The sequence below is a fragment of the Phoenix dactylifera genome, chromosome 15, assembly GCF_009389715.1.
Source record: "Phoenix dactylifera cultivar Barhee BC4 chromosome 15, palm_55x_up_171113_PBpolish2nd_filt_p, whole genome shotgun sequence".
NCBI lineage: Eukaryota > Viridiplantae > Streptophyta > Magnoliopsida > Arecales > Arecaceae > Phoenix > Phoenix dactylifera.
Window position 1 is genome coordinate 6,182,571 of NC_052406.1, and position 24,663 is coordinate 6,207,233.

Genomic DNA, 24,663 nt, shown 5'->3' on the forward strand with positions numbered 1-24,663 from the left:
AAAAGTGAACTTCGATGGAAGCTTGCCCGGCGGTGGCAATCAGGCAGGAGTAGCTTTTATCATCGGAAATCATGGCGCCAAGCTGATTGCAGCAGGGGGTTGCCGCTCCTTCGAGGCCTCGGCTTTCGGAGCGGAGCTCTGGGCAATCTGGAAGGGGCTTTCTTATACGAGATACGTTTTGTAGGCAGGCTGCATCATTTTGTACGGAGACTCAGCTTTCCTGATAGCGCGCCTCAGGGAGATGGGGCGGGACGAGGTGGAGCACCCGCTTCTGAGTGATATTCACCGGATGCTATGGGAGTGTCGGATTCTTCAGGTTGGCCATGTTTTTCGGAAGGTGAACCAGGCAGCTAACTAGGTCGCCTCTTTCGCTGCATATCACTCTGGAGAGTTTCTTTAGACTCAACAGGCTTTTGTTCCTTTTGCTTTACGTTGTTTGCTTGATGCTGATGTAGCTGGCAGTTCTTATGCTAGGGTAGTGTGAGCTGCCGATTCACTATAAAAATAAAAAAATAAAATAATCCAGTAAGATTTGGTCTGAATTTTCTTCTAGATTCGTGGGCTAGAGAGTTCATCTGAGCATGGCCCATATCAGCCCAGCATTCCCCAACCCAAATGTGGGAAGTAGGATCGGGCTGAATTTATGGATTGGTAGCCTATTGGAGCATGGCTCTTAATTTGCTCCCTACTCTTCCATAATTATAGATCACGTACATATGTGATAATGTAGATGAAGTTGGGAAAAGAGGAAAACCCATCAAGATAATCTATCGTATTTAAAACAGATGAAATATGAACATTAAAAATAAAGATAAGGGATAGAGATACGGAAAAAGATTAGAACAAGTAAGACCTGAAGGTTCCCACCAAATAATAAGGCCTCAAGGGTGCTTCAAGAAGCCTTTAATCATAGCGTCTGCGACCTTGGATAGGTTATATAAAAACATGGAGGGCCTCTTTTGCATCCAATATCCATTGATAAGTAAAATTTCGGCTGAGAGTGGGAGGGATGTTATTAACCAAGACATTCGATTCTGCAAGATGTCAGCAAGCAGTGGTTCCAGGTCTACTCGAGGCCTGGCTCCAGCTCGAGTGGGGCGGGATGGGCAGACTCAAAATATTATTAATCAGTACAATCTGCTGAACGAGCACTTCGTAGATTTCAATGGCATCCAAGATTCTAACCTCCAATTGATATGCTTCTATCCTTAATTCAAATGAATACCGACCCTTTTGATTGGGTCCGGATCTTTCTTCTAACTTGTAGTGATGTTAGGCGTGGATCAGTTATGCATCCACACCAGAACTCTTTTGGTAAAGCCCAAAAAACCTACGTGTGATATCACAAGTCACAGTCACGGACCGGATACTTGCTGGTCAATAGAAAATTGTCGTCATTATTACGAGAGACAACGGAAAAATTCCAAGAAACTAGTTTACAGTGGAATTCAAATATAGGAATCTTCTGAGCAACCCGGAGAAGAAATGAAAGAGAACAAATGTTCTTGTTTCTCTGAAAAATATCTATATTTCATTGAATTCTTTGTTCAAAGATTTGCCTACTTCATCGGCGTACAAATGTTCCACCTGTGTACTCCTCTGACGCTCTACCTGTTCATAGTCCATCCTTACCCGTATACAGCTTCTGGTATGCAGCCCAAATCTCCTGCATGACCTGCAGGAGATCCAGTCAAAAGAAAGGCTCGACACAAACCTGCGATTGAATCTGTACATTGTCTAGAATCCCACAATGTAACAACCTTGCCATGTGACCATTTAACTCTGCTTGCTTAGATGAATTATGTCCTGTACTATCTCCTTAACCCCGAACTCATTGCATCCACATCGTCATCATCAAAATCTAAATCTAAATCTTTGTCTCTCTTTGGACGTTGCTTCAATCTTTGGAAAATTTCATCAAGGGACTCAGAAGAGGAAACATAGGAATGGAGAGAAGTTGGCTGAGCTTGACGCAGTGGAAAAAACTTCTTTGACCCTACGTTGGCTCTGAAATTCTGGAAACCGGTCTTCATTGATGCCCATGTAGAGGCTAATCCTGTCGATGTACCTGCTGTTAAGCCATCAGACTGCTCTGCAGCATTGCCTGAATTAAGCAAAGATACTGAAGCTGGTGATGTGCCATTCTCTTTTGACACTAATGATGGTCTGCCTTGCTGCTTTCTTATCATTGAGTATTTGCTTGCAATGGTTTCACGGTTTGTACTGAGTTTATGGCCCTCTTCTTTTAGAGCTTTTGCTTGGCTCCCTTTTCCATTTTCCATGGATGGAGTAGCCACGGGTTTCATCTCCACTGTGCTTTTATCCTGGACAGCATAATTGAACAAATGGCTTGAAAAAGAAATGGATGAACAGAATTGCAAGTAAAACACAAGGTCTATTTGTATGAAGAAGTCTTTTTTTTTTTCTGAAGGGGAGGAGGGGGGTATGGCACTTTAAGGTTTGTCTTGCTATCCAATTACCAATCTTTCGTTGCACTGCTTTGACTTTACACAGACCCTCCACCCAACCCAGGAAAAACAAAAAGACGCAAAACATTCCTCAACCATCAATCCTAATGTGAAATGAGGGTGAGTCTAAAATATGACCCATTCCAGATTCTCAAAGGTAAAAGGTCAGTGGAATGGAGTTGGCTCATTCTGAACTCAAAATGTTGTTAATATTAATCTTTTTTCTATGAAACTAACATGCTAACTACCTCAATTGTATAACTTCTATGCTTTTTTTTACTGGAATTATATAACTTCTATGTTGTAATATGATTGCAATATAACCAAGGATATGGCATACCAGTGGTACAGCGGCAGATTCAACGTCCATACTCGTACCGTTAAAATTTCTTGCTAAAGGTATTACTTGCTCGCCAACTTTACACCCTTGCTCGAGCCATGACCTCTCTGCAGTGATATAAAAAGACTGCAAATATTAGTTTTCTAACTCTGTAGGTAATATTGAAAATAGCAATGGTCTCCTACAACCATCCTAAGGCCTATGTTTATGCCAATGCCTATGCAGTGATATAAAAGACCATGAATATCAACTATCTATTGAGTAGAAAATAAAAATAATAATAAAAAAAGATAATGGCTTGCAAGAAACATTCTGGTGCCCACAAAATCTGTGTAAGGCTGTCAAGGACCGGTCGCTCATGCTCCAGGAACAGGTATTTAAAATAATTGAAAATAAAACAAACTCTTTGGCAGGACCAAACAAGCTCAATCGTTACGACAGTATAGCTAAACAAAGCTTGCTCAAATTGGCTTGCATAATTCAAAAACATTACAGCCGAAGCCTCTCACTTGATAGCTCCAATTAGGGGCAATAAGCTTAAATGGGATGGCTGAAAGCCCTACTACATCCATGCATGGCATATAGGAGCCAAATGCATAACTAAACAGAAATAAAAGAGTGGCTGAAGTGGCAATTTGAAAAAAGAAATCATATGAAGACATGAAAAATATATTCCTCACCTTTCTGAAGGATAATCATACCAGATGGATCAAACCCATCCATGTCTTCTTGCTCACTTTGGAACTTAAACCATTTCCAGCTTCCAAAATAATCAATTACTCGGCCAAAGAAATTGCTCGCAACCAGCACAGTGTAAATAACCATAATAAGCGGGTAGATTTTGTTAAATCCTCTTCCGAAAAAGGGGACGGCATCATCAATATTCCCCATTCTCTGCATGATGGAATCAGAGGGTTATCACCCTATCATGGAAAAACTTTTAACAGCTTCCTCAAGCAATGTAATCATAGAGGCCAAAAGATAATTTTTTATAGGTACTGTTTCAGTGAGCAACAACATGTGAAGCAGAAACAGATGGAGGTCATAATACTAAAAAAAATTGTATGTAAATTCAACCCTGGATCAAAAGTTTGAGGAAATAAAAATCAACATGGATTCAGAAATGGCCTTTGTCCCCTATTTATGTTGCCACCATTTACTTAAGCAAACATGAGAGACATTGTGACCAAAGCTGTTAAGAGCAGTATAACAGCGCTCAGATATTTAAGCATTTAAATTGTTCGAGTAGGTAAATGGGCTGCTAAGCATCAGAACACCTAAAATGAGCTTCTCCAATTTAACAAATATACCACATTGTTTAAGGTAATAACAAATACTTAATTTAAGATACAAAAAACTTGACTGGTTCGGAGCTAACTTTTACTAAATAAAAGGATGCAAAGTTTTTATCAACCCTAGGACTAAAAGAAGAGAAGACAAGTATGTGCAAGAAGAAGATGAAAGGGAGTTATTATAGAAACAGTTAAAGGTAAAAGAGTGCATATAAGTGAACATGTAAAGCTATATAGTTTTTTTATGCTCAATAGGGGTCAAGAATCTTTTTGAAGTGAAAGAAAGATTTAGATGCTTTGGAGGATCACTCTAAGACATTAATTAGTACATTCCAAGGAATTTTTGGATAAATTTATGTTGATTTGGTATGATAAATGATGCAACCCCAGACTGGTGTCATGTCCTAGTTGCTTTTCGACTCACAAACAAACAATACAGATACAGTCTTAACCAGAATCATTATCAATAAAATAGAAGGGGAAAAAATAACAAGTGCATATATTATGAGAGAGAAATTACCTTTTCAAAAATAGTTTTGGCATTACCACCAAGACGAATGAGATTAAGAAAATTGTAAGAAATGGGAGGTGCATATCGTGCAACCATGCTGGCAAAATTAGATTGAATTTCAACAGTTAAATTTCTGTATAAGTAATTTTCATACAACTCAGCGAACACTAAATAAAAAAAAAAATCAAGCCAGCAAGAAATACTTACGAGCATATCATGAGTAAGCTAACTGAGCTTGTTTGTCTTGGAGTTAATGAATAGAACATTAGCATTCCAATCTTGAACAAGGAATAATATGTGCAAATACACATGTACATCAGTGGAACAAATGCAGCTATCTGCAAAGCATATTTGTAATTCTTAATTTTCTAAAACATAAATAAACTGAGGAAAGTAACAAGATGACAGGAAAATCTCAAATAAATAGAGACAGCAAGACTGTTGGATGCCATGCAGACTTCTTGAACAGAAATATATGGATGGATAAATGAATCATGCATAATGTATATAACAAAATTTAAATAGTTGGATTTTCACGCAACCTGCACATGCATTTATACCTAGAAACAGAGTGATCTTGCCAATGTTATATAGACTGAACTGTAAGCATTGAAAATACATAATATGGTTATTTCCATATTGGATACTGTTACAGATAATGATGTGTGTAGCTCTATTGATGCTCATACACTACATAAAACACCACACACTATCATATGGGGCAATGCTCCCCTTGATAGGATTGTCACTTATAACCTCTGTGACCTTACAAGACCAATCATATAAGAACTAAACAATATCAGTGGATAACCATTATATTCTTTTTCTCATGCCTCTCCTCTGCAATTGTGACTTGATCCACTCCAGATAAAAATTTCAAATCAACAACAGTTAGAAACCAAAAACCCTCAAAGGCTTTTTGTTCCTTGTCTAACAAGGATTCAATGTTGCTGTCAGGTCCATGATCGTCAAACCACAAGCAGCCCCATGTCTTGTTAGTAGTCTATAGAAAAGGTGATTGTCTATGCATCTGGGCATTTACCCAGTTCCCTTAGTTATAACCAAAAAGAAAGAAAGAAATTCATGCACTCATATTTGTTCTTTTACCTTTCTGAGAAACCATTCATCTTTTTAATGGATCTATTTCATTTATATCATTAGAATTCCTATCATTTTTAATAAACCAGCATGTTTAATGCTGGCTCAAGTCATAAGCAAATGTTTGTTTTGTGCCGTTACTCGTCATAGACAATTAGGACAACTTCAAATATATTTTGCAGCATGTAAAATTAATACAGAACATTAGTAAAATATAATAGTAATAACATCTACCATTGTACTTGAAGCTCAATTGTGTAGAGTGCTTATAATTTTGGGTCATCCAACTTGCTGGAGGCTGGAATTCAGTTTATGAAAGACCTTAAATGGGGACATGTTTAGCACTTATATATTTCATGTTCCATTTTTAACAAATGATGCATGGATTCTAACTTGGAAGTGAGATAAGCCAGATGCATCACAAAAAAACCATGGTGCAACATGCGCACATGCATGATATGTACTCACATAAACTTATATCACAATAGACAACCATAAGGTAAATTGCTGCAGCCTAGACATCATCTACTTGCCTATCCAGATGCCCAAAAATCTTGGCCATCACTCACATTGTTCTGGTTTAGGAAGTGGTTGCCTAGCATGGTAATGCCCATCCATCCCAGGTGGTCGGTCAGCCAATTCCCAGGTGACTGCCTATAACAAAAACGATAAGATATGACACCTACCGCAAAATCTAAAGAATTTATTGACATCAAGTTTTGGGGAGTGAGCCGCATCGTTGAGCACTGTTTCACTTGTTTCATTGTCATCAGTCATTGACGATACCATATTCTTGAGAAGTGGCCATACATGTGCTTCCCACCATTCTCCCCCAGAGTCATATAGAGTTAATTACTTCCAACATCACCAAGGCTGGTGAACAGAGTTCATCGCTACAGAACTCCCATGCTGGTGTCCAATGAGACCTGATTTGGCTGGGCTTTTTAATGGGTCATTCTGATCCATGATTATTTTCTTCTTCATTCCATTTTCACTTATTCCTCTGGCATTTTTTTGCCTCTTGTTCCCTTCTCTTGGTTTAGGTACCTCTTCTTGGTCATGATCCTTGCCAAAATTCCTGCAAATGCTCTTATTGCATCTTCTAAACAATTGTTAGTTCCCGCTTGTTCTACACCTTTGCTTTTCTTAGCTGTTAAGGTGTCAGAGTTTGCCCCTTATCATGTTATTCTTTTCTAAATGCCTCATGCTATACTTCAAATTCTCTTCTTCGCCATAAGCATAATAACCATCTTCACCACATTATTGGAAAATTCTCAGATTATTCTCGAATTTTTTTCTTAATCCAGATGATTCTCCATACCATTCTTCATACACAAGTTAATGAAGAATCATTCATTTACTCAGAACTACTTCAAGACAGCTTCATTAGCTACAAATTAATGACAACATACTACTGCCACTCAAGTTGGCTTTGTTGTTTAGAACTCTTGCCACTCCATACTCAATTTCATGTGAAAATATCTCAATAATCTTAAATTCATTTATTTGTATTTCTTATTCTTAGCTATGTGAATTATTTTCATATTTTGGTGAACATTTTTCATTTTCTGAAATGCCAAAACTTTGCATCCAACCGAATTGTTCCCATAAGCCGGACTTGTGAATATGGTAATGAGTCTTGTTAGATCCTTTCTCTTCATCTTCTCATTCTTAAGCTTTCGTGCCATCTGCCTACTTTTCCTTGACTGCCCATCTACTTGTACCTAGAAATCTCATTATGATCACCCTAACATCATGTGTCACATCACTGCATCCCCACCATGGATATAGCACGTGACTGTGAGCAATTGGGTGGAGTGCTATAGCACCATCCGCATTTATCTGAATAGGAATAGATAGTGTGGGAATTTGATGCGTTTGATCCAAAGATCGTATCAATTGCTGCATCTATTCTCTTCTAAGGGGGATTCGCAATCTATGCCTCAACCTCATCCAATTCTATTCAGACCCCAGTACAGGGATTTAAAAAAAGAAGAAGATGGTCCTGGGATAGACTGGAACAACGAGAATGCAGAGGGATTTTTTTAAAAAAAGAAGAAGATGGTGTCCAGGATGCCAAGCCATCTCAAGTGTTGGGACGGGTATGGAGACCTAAGGTCCCAATTGCATCCCAGGACCCAGTCTTTCTGCTCCAATACAGTATGGCTGGGATGGACTGGATCCTTAATCCTTGGTTCAAAAGATTTGAAAGTTCCTTCCTGGCATCATCTATTTAACTATTTCCCACTCTGACATAATGCATACAGTTTATGCGGTTAACAATTTTGTTAAAGCTCTTGCTTCATTCATTACATGAATGAATAGAATGTTGTTCATTATGTCCAAGTACCATAACTAGTTGCCTTTTCTTTAACACTACCTCTGCTAACATTAAGTAGGCTAGTGAGCCTATTGATCAGTCTATTGTAGCATCTGCCTTTCAAAGGCATTCTCCTATCTCCCCTAAGAATATATGATGGCAGCAATAGATGACTATGGAGGTCATTAACATTCATCGATGTCGAATATTTATACACCACTCCTTACCGTAACAATCGAAATCTTATTCAGGATATTAGCAATTTGGCCTTTCATGAATGGTCTACCTAGCAACGCTGAGAATTTCACTAAGAATCAAATTGCCACACTCATTATACATTCTGTTTTCAGCATCTATGGAGCAAACTCTTGGTGTCTAATTTGCCAGAAGGGACAAACTCAGAGAAGTTGATGTTTATTTTACTCAGACTAACAAGAGATGACCCAAACACTCTATGAATATCACATGTAGTGCATCTGCCATATTTATCATTGTGAACATTAAAACATTTCCGATCTTTTTAATTCAGTTTCAAATATTAAATGAAATGTTACCAACTGATTATTTCAACTCATTTTATTATTAAGGATTAATACATGTATAAATATAGGTCTGGAAATCTGGGTAAAAGGCTACTGTATATAATATATATCGAGATCAATGTTAGAACTCTCGCAAACTATAATTAAAATCCATATTGCTTCATCGAGAAACAATCTTAATAATACCTTTGTAATAAAAACAAGATGTATAGAGATACAAGTCATATAGCTCATGATTCATAATGCAGTATACAGATAAATCATAAGAGCTTTTCCAGGAAAATATGTGATAGAAAAAATTTTCTGATTGAAATGGTGCAAATGGACAGCCTACTAAAATATTCCTTGTATTTTCTGTGAAGATCAGTATATAACCTTGGAGCAAAACTACACAAAACCTGTTTCTCGTATGTTCCAAATATTTACCTGGACTAGCACTTCTTGCTTTCGCACAGCATGTATAAGAATGGAGAAAAGAGATAAATCAACTCCACTTGGTAACAAAGTGGCCTCAGCCAATAGAATAGCAGCAGACATGCAACCAAGGATCACAGCCAAGAGTTTCTGGAGTTGCTTTCTTAGTATACAACGCCATAAGAACTCTGCAAGAGCCACAAATGGTTTCAATAATTGTTTTGCAGTCTCGTGGAACTGACATATCTCAAGTCTCTAAAAATGTATCACACAATAAAGATACTTTGATGATCATTCAACATACTGAAAAAATTTACGTATATTTCCATAATCATGCATCTCCACTTGAAGTATCAAGCATCAAGAAAGCAAAGTAGTGAATATCTCTTAAAGGACCAGAAGAATACCCATAATATCAAGAAAGGATCCTAGATTGCCCCTTCGACTTTCTCTAAAACTTGAAACATATTTCCTGCAAAAGTTTGTAGCCAAAAGAATTGCATCAAATATGAGAATAATATCCCAAGTCATCAAACAGAAATTTAGCATCCTGATATTTTTCAACATCGTCATAAAAAATAAAGGTAATTCAGGATCTGTATTTCCGTATCCATTATATTAGCAACATTGCATCATCATTTATTTGCTCGAATGCATGAAAAATGTAGAAGCTTTAAGGCAGGTGATTCCATCATTTGATATCATTCTCCCTTCCAAGTTAAAGAGTGAATAAATCAATGACCATGGTCCAAAGCTTCGTCTGAAACTCCAAGACCAAAACCAGAAGTTTCAGCTTCAGCCCAAACCTGATCTACTCTTTTAGATTTTTGGCATAAACAAACTTAAGGTTCAACTTTATGTATATACAGCATTCTCCTTCTAACTATGTGCATCCTTTTTCAATTATTTGAAAAGCATTTCCTCTTGACTAAAACTAGAATTTTTCAAGTTTTGCGAGTATTTGGAAGCCACTGTTACCTCAAACCCAAAAGGGCATTACAAGAAAAGTAAATCTTTTGACATAGGTTTTGCGATCCTGAAGCTTAAATTTCATAGAAATTTTAAATATCATATTCAGACTATCGATGATATAGTGTATATAAACACAACTTGTTTGAAAATTTTATTTCCAACTTGTTACAATTTTCAATTGAAACAACCAAACTTAGATGAAACCACCAAAAATTGCCGAAATTAAATTCATATGGTTCAACTGAAACTGAAGCCAAGTTTTCAAAAACTTACCATTGACTAGATCTCACTTACGAACAAATAGACCATAGCACATTTATACGAGATGCAAGTCACATTAACAAATGAAAGAGAATAAGGAAGCAAGGTCCACAATTTACTGTACCGGAACCTTATCAGTATGGTATGGTACGGTATATTTCTATACCCAAATAGCTCTCTAACCATTTTTCTCAATTTTAATCTTAGGACGCCTAGGTACGGATTGGTACGCACCTCGGTATGCCTCGATATGGGGCGGTACATATCGGTACAGAGCAGTAAGGGGTTTGTACTGACTTGAAATTAAATTTTGTACCGGTTTTCTCCCGATACGGTACGGCCTAATACAGAGGGATACGGCAGACCATGTAAGGAAGACTTTGTTAACCCCCCACCAAATGCAATTGTGCTCCTAGCACCTTTCCCCTTCCTTAATCTTTTATAGACCTTTTAAATTAAGCCAAATTGGTTTGGTTGTTTATCCAATTTGATGATTTTGGACAAATTTAGACAACTTAAAACTTAAGGAGCAACTACTACAGTACAGGTCAACACGAAGACTAAAGTCAAAATATCATTTATTTGAGGTAATTCTATAAGAAAGCTGAGATAGCACTTAAGGAGCGCATTTTGTCAGAAATAGGTCAATACCTGGCAGGTCAATTGGATGCGGGAGAGAGGAGAGATTATTACCTCTAGATCATAAAATTTTCCCCTAGGAAATACCAAGACAATCCCTACACCATGGCTAGGAGACTATTGGTGACGATCCATAAAACTTAATTTGACGGATCAAACGACTGCTTTAATTTGATGAATAAAATGTACATGCAACATGATATATTTATTTTTTTGTTGTATCCTTGCAATATTTGTATCCTAGTCTTTTAGGATTTAATTGTGTAATCACATCCATATCATGTTGCATCTATATCCCATATCTGCATCCATGCACTACTACTCTCCCCTCTCGACCACCCATTTCCTCCTATCATCCCTTCACTTTCTCACCACCCTCCCCGTTGTTTCTCATCACCTTCTGATATACTTGGAGCATCCCATCTTTACTTCCAACAAGGAAGGGAGAGAAAGAGATAAGGGTAAAAAATACATAGATGGAGGTGGATATAGGTCAACAGACCAACCTTAGATCACGTGCAAATGGTGAACAAAGGGGCAAGCATCCATCAAGGCTAAAGTGAGCATGTAACTTTCCTTGACACTCAATCCACCCATATCTAATGATTGATAGGTTTGTAGAATTTAGAGAAATTTCTCTCAAAAGGAGCCAGCCAATATGATTGTATGCTTTAAAGTTTAAATAGTTGGTGCATAAATCACTAGAATGCTAGAGAAAGGGAACTGATAGGCAACATTACAAAATCAAACAAATTCATTTCCAAATTTGTCCAAGTTCATTCGCAACGAAGTTTCTCAGTTTAGAGCATTAAATGGAACAAAGAGGAAAAGTGATAACATAAGATCCAGAGGTCAAAACAAAAAAGTCAACGACAATGTGAAGATAGAATAGCCAAACAATGTTTATATAGAATACAATACATAAAGTATAGAGTTGCAAGCAAATTTGTACTTGAAGTTTGGATAGGGGCTTATCTTGGTGTCCCATTTTTGCTCTCCAGAGAGTCAAGAGAAATTCATGAGGATGGTATGGAGAGCGGTAGTATCGTTTACCAGGAAATTATATTTCATTTTGAAAAGCATTGAGAACTTCGCAATAAGTCTTGAGATGATTTTCCACACCAAGTACTTCATTGAGGCGGCTTGGTTCAACTATCAGATGTAATTCATCTACTAGGTAAGTCTTTCTTGGAGGTTAACTCATTCAACATTCAAGAAACCTTAGTAGTCGTCAATTGTTGATAAAGAAGATAGAATTACGTTATGCTGAAGTGCATAAGCTAACTATTTTCGTATCAAAGAATAAAGACCCAAAGTGCACCCACTTCCTTTGGCTCAAACAAATTCAAAACCATTTATCAAGGAGTTAGGAGATCCTCAGAGTTCAGTTTCCAGAGGCTTGTGTTCTCTCGACTAATTCTTTTATCACTATCTACTTGAATGGAACAAGAAAACTTATTTCTCAAATCCTCCGGATCAATCAAAAGTAAGGTTTGACGTCTCGTACTGATACTGAACTGGTACGCAATCATATACCAAACCAACTTTCGGTACGCCTCACTGTCTCATACCATACTGCGTACTTACACTGTAATAGGATGGTACCGGTATGGGGTCCGATACCAAAACAGCGAACCTTAATCAAAAAAATAAGATAATTATGACTCTAGAAGCTTGTGTTCTATCAAGTTTGTCAAAGTTCATTCTAAAATGCTGATTGCAAATTTATTAAGAATAGGTAACAGAAAGGATAAACGACAAATTGCAATGAATAATACATGGAGCACAACTATCAAGAAGAGCAAGGAGAAGTAAGATTTCTTTCTTTCTATAAGGATATTAAGATTTCTTTCTTTCTATAAGGATATCCCTTATTTTGAATATAGTATCACCAAAATGCATTTAAGAAGTTTCATGTAACCAACAGGGAAATTATACAGAATTACAGACAATCATAACAAGAACATAAATGAACAAACCATCCATTTGAATCACGACGCTCGTAATTTTTTATCGTATCTTCCAATTTGAGGGCTTCCATGACATAAGTCATATATTCACTGCAGAAAGTAAAGGACAGTCAGGATGAGAAGTGTATAGAAATAAATTTTTCTATGCTAAAATTAAAATGTTAGTTAAAGCCAATTTACAAGCTATCAGGAAGGAGAAATGTCTAAAAGGTCTCATTCTAAGCTTATTCAGCACTTTCATAAATAAAGAAGATCACCTGTAGTCTTGTAAATTCAAGTCCCTGATCCTCTTTATTGGCAATTCTATAGAATTGCAGTAGCCATCCAAATATGAATGAGCAATTTAGAGCCATTTATAGCTAATATGCACCAAAAAGATAGTAACTACACTTAATTGAATAGACCTGCCTTCTATATCTGTAATACTCCTCTCGAGCATTCCTAAGTTGACGTCTGAGTGCAGCCATCGTTTTATCATCGGTATCATAATCCATATCATTTTCTCCCAGTCGACCTCCCGATGGCTTGAAAGATGGATCTTCCCGCAACTAAAAGAAGAAATATTAAGATAAGGTGAGAACTGGTTAAGATGAATAAAAAGTTGACTTTGGCAATTCATGCCCAAAATTTTCAGTGTTTGACCATGGAGCAGGAGTACCATTTGATGCAACATGCTATCAATAACATCCATGTAGGGCCTTAAAGGGTCACGCTTTGACATCTGATTGGATGTGGCTTGTGCAACCTAAAACACAACACAATACTGAATATTTGTTGCAGAGGAAAATAAAAGTTTATAACATTATACTATCAACAGACAATGTGCATATCAATTGGCATATTGCAGCGGACTATTTATTATGGAATTTCTAATGGAAGACCATGGACATGCCAAGAAAGCAAAACCAACTAGTTCAGATTATGTATGGAATGGGGAATATGGTGATGCTCAAATAGTTGATCAGTCAAAAGAACTTATAATCCCATCATCTCAATCAGTTGTTACAACTTTAACATACTTAGTTCCTTCTTACAACGACGACCACACAACCACATCAACAATGTTATCTTAGTGGTTCAAATATGCTTTCACCCTCTTTACCACCTCATATTCTAGCCCACACAACAACAGTGGCCGTTCAAATATGCAGGTGCTTGCATAAGAGTATGCAATAATTTTCAATTAACAGCAGCTAATCACTTCCATGAAATCAAAAGCAAAATCGATTAGGGCATTGGTAACCAAGATATCTTGCAGTATGAAAAGCTTTCGTGTAAACACTGATGCAGCAAAAGGGCTTTTAAATACCCATAGGAAATAGTCATTATTACCACTAGAATTTGACAAGAGAATATACTTACCACAATTGCATTGGAAAATTCTTGATGAGCATCATCTAGCTTTACAGCCATTTTTGCAACCCTATGAGAGAGAACTTTTTGGCGGTTATTCCAATCTGCATTCCTCCAAATGCTCTTAGGAATTTCGCTCAAACCAAAACCAAGAAGAAATGCACCTGTTACCAGCCCAAAGGTATTTGAGCAAGCCATGGCTAAGCCCACAATACCTCCACTCCTGTTGAAAAAGAAATCGAGGTTCTGATCAATTTAGACAAATCATGCATACATTAGGGTGGACAAAGAAACCCACCAAAAACAACACAAAATTAATTAAATAAATTGGTAAAACTATATTGAATAATATAAAATATCACACTAAATAGTGAAAAAACTACAAGTTGATTGCCACTAAGCCAACTTCTCAAAATTAATGAGCATATCTTTTAACACTTAATATTTCATTTGAAGCCACTTTTGCCACGAGCTCAGCGAAAAATGATGATATTATTGACCTTCCTCATACCAGACTTAATTAACAATTGTTCAATTGTATCCCTGTTTCTTCAATTTTATCAAATTATCTTCTTTCTAGCTACATGTTTTTAGGCAGCAAATAAAGAACTGCTGTGCCTGAAACGGTAAAACATTGACTACGATATGCACGCTACCAAAAAAAAAAGTCCTCAGGGATAGGCTGCCCTCAATTATTTTTTTGTACAAAGCAAGCATGTTTCGAAGAACAAAATAAAAATATTTAATCTTTCAAGTAATATGTTAAATTGAATGAGACAATAGACACATGTGATAACATGAAGAAGAAAAGCAACTTCTAAACTCACACATTTGTACCAAGTCTAGCATTAATAAAGAGTGATATAAACCTTGCACTAAACTGGCATAATAGCATGAGCTAAAGTGGTTGATTAAGTGGATAAATAGTAGTTCAATAAGAGTAAGAGACAAACCAATTCCTATGCATGATAACAAGCAGAATGAGACCAAAAAGGCCAATAGATCCCACAATTATATAAAAGAGCAAGTTCACTCGAACACTAGTTTTTAGTCTTTCTTTCACTGTGAAATCTCCAGCATCTTCATAGCCCTGAATAGTAGGAACCACAGCCCTGCTTAGAGAGAGAACATAACTCAAAACCATGAGAATAAATGTATTAATTAGTAATACAAAAATTTATACATATAAATAACTACTAAAGAGACTTATCTACATAGACCAGAAAAATCAAATAAGGGTCTAAAAATTGCAAGTTCTATGCAGCAATGCCACTTAAATATAACTGGTATAACAAATACTGTTCAAATAGAAACTAAGAACTTAATTAGTAAAGGGTTAGAGGCATACTAGCAATAATGCACCGAAACATATTACAAGCCTGTTACAGGTTAATTATATTATTTATAACTACTTTAGTGAAGCCAAAACATAAAATAAATAATTCCAGAATCTGAATCAAGATTATTGCTTTGGCATAATCACCATTATTAGCTATTACAAGGATCATTAGCACCATAGTTTAATAATATCTAGAACCATGAAGTAGTAATAAAAATTAAGTAGTACTCATTATCATAATAAATGTTGACATTGTGGTCTTATTGCATATATAACAGCAATAATGTGCGTGCATGCCCAGCTAGCCAACACTGAAACATACGCATGAGCAACGAGACACCAACCCCTCCCCCCATGCATGCATGCATCCAAACACATATAAGAGAGAGGAGGGTTGTAACACACACATGTATCGCTAAGTCTTGGACATAGTAGTTAAGAAACCTTAAAAATCCTATTTTTATTCCCATGAACTTAAAAAAACCAATAGGGGTTTTTTTGGTCATTTACCCTGTGCATTAAGTGCATCAGACAAAGTCAAGTGATGAGCTAATGATGACACATAAATTAGGGGTGTGGACAGGTCGGATCAGGTCAACTTGGAGATATACCCAAAACCGAACCGATTTAAATTAGTTTCCTAAAATCGAAACCGAAATCAAACCAACCATCTACTAAACCGCTTGAAACCAACCGAAGAAATTCAGTTTAGTTTATCAAATTGATGTTCAATAGGTTGGGCTAAATAGGGTGAGCGATGTCTAAACATACAAATTTCATTTTATATAGGGTTGATGCTTAATGGACTAGATTAAATAGGTTGGGTAAGTCTAAACATAAATTTTGTATTTTATATATAAAAGAAAATATAAAAAAATAAAAAAAGTTGAAATATATACATAGGGTCGGGTTGGATCAGGTTGAATACCTACATACATACATATATATATATATATATATATAGGTTGGGTCGGATTGGTTTGAATACATATATTTATATATATACATATTAGTCGAGTCGAGTCAGGTTGGTTCGAATCGGTTTCTAAAACAAAATCCAAACCAAACCAAATTTAAAAGAAAAAACTGATGTAAGCCAAACTAAAGAGACCGGTTCAGGTCGGGTTCATGGTCCAGCCGATTTTTGCACACCCTTAACATAAATGGGTAATCAAGCACTTTGTGTTGTGTCACAACCTTTATAATACCCGTTTTGTGAACTATAAATCAACGATGTGTGCAAGTTTGCATAAATATTTGCTTATTCATGTATAGGATTAACACCATTTTTAAAAAGGCATGACAAAATCATTTTCATGACAACAATTTTGAATCATAGTTAGAAGGTCCAAAGGGCACTAATTAAAAGTTAACATTATTTCTATAGAGGATTAAAGTCCTATTTTGTATCATTTTGTGCATTCTGTCATATCCTTCTAGAATCAAACTGACGAGGTATCAGGTTCAGAGAGGATTCTAGGATCCTGAAACATGACAAATTGGGTTTGTATCGGCTCATATGAATTAGGACAATGACCAAGATGGTAATACTCGACATACTGAGACTTGGCAAGGCTTGGCATCTTCGAAATTCACTGAGAAGCCAATTTTTTGTTTATGTATTTTCCTTCTTGTTTTTAATGGTTGTGGTTTGTAAGGATTTATTTATGTATTTTCTCTTGTTTTTTTTTAATGGTTGTGGTTTATGTATTTTCTCTTGTTTTTAATGGTTGTGGTTTGTAAGGATTTATTTTATAAAAAAATCATAATTTTGTATTAGATTATGTTTTTGAGATAATAAGGTGCCTTATGGTACCAATGCTAGGTTTTTTCTTGATTTTACCCAAAAATGCAAAAAAAAAAGGTGAAAGAGGAGATTACTGGATTTCAATCCAAAATGGGCTAAGAAAACTGCCTGTCATCTCCCCTTCTTCCTCTTTTTCTTTGTTCTCTCTTTCCTCTCCCCCCCCCAAAAAAAAAAAAAACCACATGAACCAAACAACCAAAGAAAAATGGTGGAAGTATTGCTCCATTAAACCCACATATTACCTCAAAAACTTCCCATATCTCCCATTATCCCTAAAAATCCTCTAAACTAATAATTAAAAAAGAAAACAAAAACCCAAAAAGGTAATAAAAAATTTGACATCCTAGCAAATTACAAGGATGGTGAGTCATCCTAAGTGACATAGTTGGAGATGAAGATCAAATATTCTTGGTGAAGCATAAGCAATTTGGGCAAAAGAAAATCTAAATTCAAGTCTTTGAATGTTTTGTTTTTAGTTAGTAAAAGTGTCATGTTTAAATCATTAGGAGACATCTAGATTTCCTATTTTTTGGGATTTTTGAACTCAATTTTGGGCCTACTGCTGTAATCTGTTTCTAAGTCCTATTTTAAGTAGGCATGCCATCCAAACATCTTACTTACGGTCTTTGTTAGATTACAAAAGTTTTAGACTTTTAGGATTGCGATTTGAAAAGATTTTCATGATCTTTTATGATGGATCCTATGGTACGACAAATTTATTATTTTAAAAAAGTGTTCTGGATTTTCTTCTTTAAGATATCCCCCATGTGTGATTACTTTAAGAAAATAGCGGTGGTGTCCCCTTTGTAGTGGCATCAACATTTCATAAAATAAAGTTTTCCATACCCTAATCCTCAACCATGAAAGGCAATTTATAACAAAGGCTTCCCTCTCTGAAGTCGCAATTCATCTTTGCCTTTTGATACTTCCATGGCTGATGGTACCTCGATGCCATCTCCATAAGTAGTTCTTAAAATAAAGTTTCCAACACCCCAATCCCTAGCCATAGAACATTATTCATGATGTTGGCATCCCTCTCTATAGTTGCAATCCATCTTTACCCCCTAATACTTTTTTATGGCTGATGCTGATGGACCACCCTTGCCACCTCCAGGCAATGCTCTTTAACCTCTCAAATCTTACCTACCACTCTGTCTCCATTTACCTCCTCCACTCCTCCCAACTCTCTAACCCTGACCCTATCCCTCCACTCCACCATCCTCAAACCCCACCCAAAAAATCAGCGCATATGTGGCCTACCAAATGTTGCTCAGCCTACAAACCTTGGGAGACGGACGCAGAAAGAAAGAGAAGAGAATAATCTAGGACATCGCACTATAATATATTATTTCATGGACTACATAACAATATAACTCAGAAAAATATTAATTATTTAGAATCATAAGTTTTTCAAGATTGCTGATGATACAAGCAAAACACGAATTGCAATTATTGATGAATAATTAAGAGAAATATTCGTGAATCTAGATTCCTCTTCTCATAAGCAATTGTAAGTCAAAATATGTGATGTCTCCACATGCAATGTATCTACTTTGCCCATTGAATACCGGAAAGATAGCCATAGGAAGGTCCAACGACACAGTTTATGGTGTTAGTGACTTGGTAAGATTTCTCCTTAAAGTTAAATTAAGTAATGCAACTAGATAACTCGGTTACATTGGATAATTAACCAATATTGGTGAAACACCTCAAACTTTTTCAGAATTACGAGTGGTAGACAATCATGTACTATTAATCAACTATTACTTTTTGAAATTAGTACAAGATCAAAAGTCTCTGCATGTTCATTATGCCGTATGACCTTTGAATCCAAAAACAAAAATAGAAGCAGAAAAGGAATAAGATTTAATAGACATGTTGAGAAGTTTTAAGTTGTTCATAACTCAAAATAGCACAAGAACAAGGGTAAGAGTATCAATATACAAGTTCGAAGCCATGATCTAGTGATCCATGGGATATAATTCAAAATTGTTGAACATGATGATGTTATTTATTCTCTTCTGTGGTATTTCTTTGAGAAAAATGGTTTTGCCAACCTCATCATCCTTTAAATCATTTTTCATAAAATCTACAATTAAATTTTGGATATATAGTTTGGTTTTAACTTCAAAAATAATAAGCAGAAAATCAACAGCCATTTAGGCGAAACTCATTGACTAAGGAGATAGGAGATACTACAGAGTGATTGAGGTATGCTGGAACATTTATTGGTTATTGCAGCTCAACTTATCCATAGAGCACTTGATAGGAAAAGAAGTTGCACAAATATAAGAAAGAATTATGTGCTAACTACAAATATTTAAAATTATTTCCATTGAAATAATGGTTTTACAAGAAAAACATATAAGAAATTCCATTATATAAAAATTACTGCAAATATTTAAGATCATTTCCACAAGAATAATGGTTTTCGTAAAATGAAACATTATATGAAATTCCATTGTACAATAATTGGGTTGATAAACTCTCGGCGTTTTACTCTCTAGACAGCCATTGAACTTTGATTGAAACCTTAGTATGTACAATATGTATCAATATCAGGACTCATTAACATTACCATGTTAGCAGAAATGTACTCCAATATGACCAGCTCCAGAAGAAAGCAATGCCGCCCTGCTGATGTCCTATGATTGTCTGCATGGGACACAAAGATATATTAACTAATTAGAATATAGAGAAGAGAGAGAGAGAGAGAGAGAGAGAGAGAGAGAGACTACTTTTCTTATTTAGGTAATTGTGGAAAATTTCATTGAACAATGTTACAGATCAAAGATGAAAGTGGTAAAAAGAGTTGGAAAACGAAATATACAAGAGAAATCAAAACCTTATCCTCAATCCCACTTCCAGCCCTAACATGGTGATGGATATCCAACTTTAAAAACCTAAATTATATCATCAGGAATCCATTAGCATTGGTGTACCCCAACCGTATTCATTCAAAACACTTCTTTTTCTTAAAAACATGCCTCTTCCTTTCTTCTCTACCAGCTACCAAATCAAAAAAATAAAAAAGCATAATTTCTCCTATCTTCATTTAATAAAATATCATTGCAATTCATCCAAAAGCTGGTAATTTTTCCTTCAACACCCAAGAAGATGCCATAACCTCTGCAACCTTTCAAACACCACCTACTCAACCTTAAATACAGTTTTGTATCCCTTTGCAGATGCCAATAGAGGCATCATTAGTTAATAATCTAAAATGCATGCAGAATATCCTGAAGAAGAAGTGGAGATAGTTGGACAGAAAGACTTTCCGATGAGTGCATAATTTTTTTTCTCCAAATGAGTAGCTAAAGTTGTTAATCTTTAGGTTTCTTATGCTTATTGTCAGATGATGGTTGAGTGAGTGATAGTCCTTTTAAGAATGGCTCTTATATAAATTTATTTGGTAAAAGAAGATCATCATCCAACATATCCCCCTTACCTGAAAATTTATGAGTGTTTTCCAACAACATAAGATATCGTTCAAATATTGCTTGTTCTGTGGATAAATTCAAAACTAACATCGGTTTTGAAAACAAGGGTGCCACAAAATTTATATTTAATGGCACAAGAAGGAAATTTTTGACCATTTGATCCAGACTACGAGCAAAACAATTTCATCATGGATTAGAAAATAGGCATTTGAAAACAAATGGAATAAGGAGAGTTTTCTTTTAATGAGACCATAGATAAAGGCATTAAATTATTCCTTCACCTCAATCAACAAGCCTTCCTGTCTGTATGAGTTTTCCTCTTCAGGTCTTTGAGAAAGTTTTGTGCATTGGTTTCAACCAACATCAACCCTCTAGATTTGCACCCGGTTCTTGTCCAAGGCATTTGTGGGCATGAAAGGAGCATTTTTTCAAGACTTCCAAAATTAAACATCCACCAATAAAATGAACAGCAAATATTCTTCTTCGTTTAGTTAATGAAGCTATAAAACATTTTGTTTTCTATGATATATATATATATATATATATATATATATATATATATATATATATATATCCAGATATGACACTTCAAAATAGCCAATACTATAGGCATAAGGTACGAATCACCAATACGTGGTATAGATGGAGGATCACACGCAAAAATCCCCCTTCCTTTAATTTTATCCTTGCATGACTCTTTACTTTCAAGTTCTTTTATTTATAATATATTCCTCTTAACAAGGCTAAGATCTCATATTTCTCTCCTTTCCTAATATATAGTGAAACTGTTGATGTATGCCCTTGTTGAATTCTCCCAACTACCAATTATTTTGCTATAGGTAAAGTGAAGTGTGAAATCTTCAACCATCAAGTTCACTATTGATTTCAAGGAATTTTTAATAATTTCTATTTTCATGTAAGGCCCAAGAATATTTATTTGATGAACACCATTCACCAAAACAAAATGATCAAGTTTTCACCGTATCTATGTGAAGAATTTCTTCATCCAGAAACTTACATATATCTCACTTACCTGAACTCGCTCATTCCGTAACAAAACAAAGTTCAAACATTAAAAGCATGAGGAAGATAGAACAATTGATTTCATTCATATTAATAAGAAAAATGCAAGTTGCAGCATTGGCACAAGCCTGAATATGAATCTATATTTACATGTAGAAGATCTAACATACATTTGGAGAATCAAGGTGAAGTTATGACAGAAATGGCTGGAACCAAGAGTAATAGAGGTAAGTGGAGCCTTATTCTAATATATAATAGAGAAAAGATGAAAGTGGGACTTCAAATTAAGAGGGAGAACAATTGAGAAGTAGCATTCCTAAGTCACAAGTAATAAGTTAAATCCCTAGGCTTTCAAATTTCTTTCATGGCTAACTTCTGAGTTGCATAAGAAGAAGAGTTATGCATTGCACATCAAGATAACAGTAACCATCGTATTTTTGTAGCATATCAAAAGTAGTATTCAATTCTTTGGTTTCACAAGGTTGATTGTGGACTCGGTTCTACTATGCTGTCCCAGCAAAAGTACACTTTTTAATTGACTTCTCTTGCTTGGTTAACTGATGATAACATTATGAGGCCCAATGCTAAGCTCATATCCTAGGTGATTATTCTAAGAATTATACAGTACCTCAAGAATTACCACTCATGCCGCCTCCCACATTCGCTCAAGCTCAGAGCTGCAGTGATTCTAAATTACATGGGAAATATATGTAAGTGGCATTTAGATTTCTTTTTCTTTTCTCTGGTGGCTGCTTTATATTTTGGGGGAAAAAAAAAGAAGCAAGACATTATCTTGCATCCCAGGATTTGAGCAAAGTAACTACAGTATCAGGCCAAAACAGCCTAGAGTGTAGAGAACATTTGAGTATATCCAGCCAACAGTGACATACTTGCAGATTCCGCATCTATAATTACAAGATGAAAAAGTAGCAGCGTACAATGTGCTGTGTTGCTTTTACAGCTAAGCATTTTGAACAAGTTTAACTCACTGAGCATGTCCTTTCCCCTGGGGGCGATATCAATTCCTTGACTCCATTATTTCTGCTTGTTGGGCCCATCTGAAAATCATATCCAGTTATTTTCATCTAGACCAGGGTTGTTTATGTAGCCATGTATTAACAAATTTCACATCTACAATCATACACCACAACAAAAGGAGTGTCACACATTCAGTTTGCAGGCTATACAGCAAGCACCTTGAGAAAGTCTATCAACTCCTTATGCAAAAGTTTTCCCCATGGGGATTATCATTCAGTTTCTCAACTCCATTAAGTCATCTTGTTGAACTCTTCAAGGAATCTCATACCTTCCATGTTAAGCCACCACTTTCAAGCGAGGAAACACGTTTCTATGGAACAAATGGATTTGCTTCCTTTAGTACATTTGATGGTAAGTGTGTAGCTTTACCTATGTTATACCTATTTCTAGGTCATTTGCTGTAATAATTTGGCAATAATAAGGTACTCAAGCATCTAAGAAAGTTCAGTTCACCAACAGAGTTTCAAAGGCTATAAGTTATATATAATAATATTAATCGTGATTAGTTACTTCAAGCACAGTTCCATGAATTTCACGCTGGCAAGATGCACAAATGTTCAAAAGTTTCGTTCAAACTTCTTGCATTCTCCTTATAAATACTCCAATGACATGACAGAATCCTTAATGTTTCTAGGAAATTTCCACGATACTCCAATGGTATGACAGAATGCTACATGTTTCAAGAAAATTTCCATATCTGACATTGCCTCTCATACTACCATTCAATGACCAGAAAGTTCTACTTCAAGTTTTGAAGGAAATTTTCAGAAACTAACCACCAAAATTTTTTTCTCTCGGGCCCATATATTTTCATTCAATTAGCAAAATTCCACCACTTTTAGCACCAACCGAGTTTCACCATCAATCTCAGACATTCTCATCAATAACCTCGCTGTTCTTCTTCAGCCAAATCTAACAAAATGGAACGCATCAAGAAGAGATCGAATTCAATATTTTATAAATGTATTATAAACGTAAAGCAAGCTCTTCAATAGGTAAAAATGATCCGGAAAATCTTGAAACAAGGATTGCATGAACAACTACCAATTCCAACACGCCACCCACCCACCAGTCTAAGCCTTTTAACATCTTCTTCTCAAAAGAGCCTAAGATTCCAAAATTACAAACAGCAAACGAAGAAATCTCTGCGAAAATCATCCTGATTATCACAATCCCTGGATCGCCCGCCCCATCATATACCAATCAATTCAAAAAAAATCAAGACAAATTCAAGAACAAGATGATGTATCAAAATTGGACAGAGAGGAAGAAAGATCTCACCGTCCAGATGTCTGCGGGGACGAGAATAATGATGGAGAGGGAGCAGAACCAGGCGTATCCGACGGTAAAGAGCACGTATCTCGGCACGTCCGGCCCAGCGAAGTACCGCAGCGTGACCATCACCATCCCAAGGGTGAGGGGAAGCGAGATCAAATAGAAAACCCACATCTCTCCTCCTCCTCCTCCTCCTCCTCTCTCTCTCTCTCGACCTCTCTCTCGGTTCTAATTCTTCCCCTCCTCCTCCTCCTCCTGGCGGCGGAGCAGCGAGGTTGGACCGGTCAAAGAGGAGCGGATCCGGCGATAGAAGATCTTGGCTTCGCCGAGGAAAAGAGCGTGGAAGAGAGACGAGAGCAAGGAAAAGGGGGCACGGTAATAGAAATTAATCGCCCATTTGGGGGTGCGCCAACTCGGGGGGCGACGGTGACGGCAGCTAGTCGGAGCGCGTTTGGTGCGGTCAGAGGTGGATGTCCACCGGGCGACAGATGAAGGACACCTAACAGCTCCGCCAACTGAAGTGCTTGGAATCGGCGTACCTCCTCGTTGGATGGTTGGTGA

General features: G+C 36.3%; 1 protein-coding gene across 1 annotated transcript; it reads right to left on the minus strand.

The window, feature by feature from the left end:
• Nucleotides 1-1,370: 1,370 nt before the first annotated feature.
• Nucleotides 1,371-24,600, minus strand: LOC103707963 (LMBR1 domain-containing protein 2 homolog A). The gene is made up of 14 exons (XM_008792703.4): nt 24,109-24,600; nt 19,905-19,981; nt 15,134-15,292; nt 14,190-14,403; nt 13,486-13,572; nt 13,236-13,375; nt 12,837-12,917; nt 9,393-9,457; nt 8,998-9,173; nt 4,819-4,949; nt 4,621-4,708; nt 3,489-3,702; nt 2,809-2,915; nt 1,371-2,324 (listed from the first exon to the last, which is right to left on the minus strand). Exons 1-14 carry the CDS (start codon nt 24,274-24,276, stop codon nt 1,812-1,814), a joined length of 2,220 nt encoding a protein of 739 aa, XP_008790925.1. The 5' UTR covers nt 24,277-24,600; the 3' UTR covers nt 1,371-1,811.
• Nucleotides 24,601-24,663: the final 63 nt, after the last annotated feature.

Excerpts from the sequence above, each read along its gene's own strand:
- LOC103707963 (XM_008792703.4), bottom strand. The coding sequence starts at position 24,276 with ATGTGGGTTTTCTATTTGATCTCGCTTCCCCTCACCCTTGGGATGGTG. Across the intron at positions 19,982-24,108 it reads TCCCCGCAGACATCTGGACG|ACAATCATAGGACATCAGCA; the intron begins GTGAGATCTTTC and ends TGTCCCATGCAG. Across the intron at positions 14,404-15,133 it reads GTTATCATGCATAGGAATTG|GAGTGGAGGTATTGTGGGCT; the intron begins GTTTGTCTCTTA and ends CTTTTTCAACAG.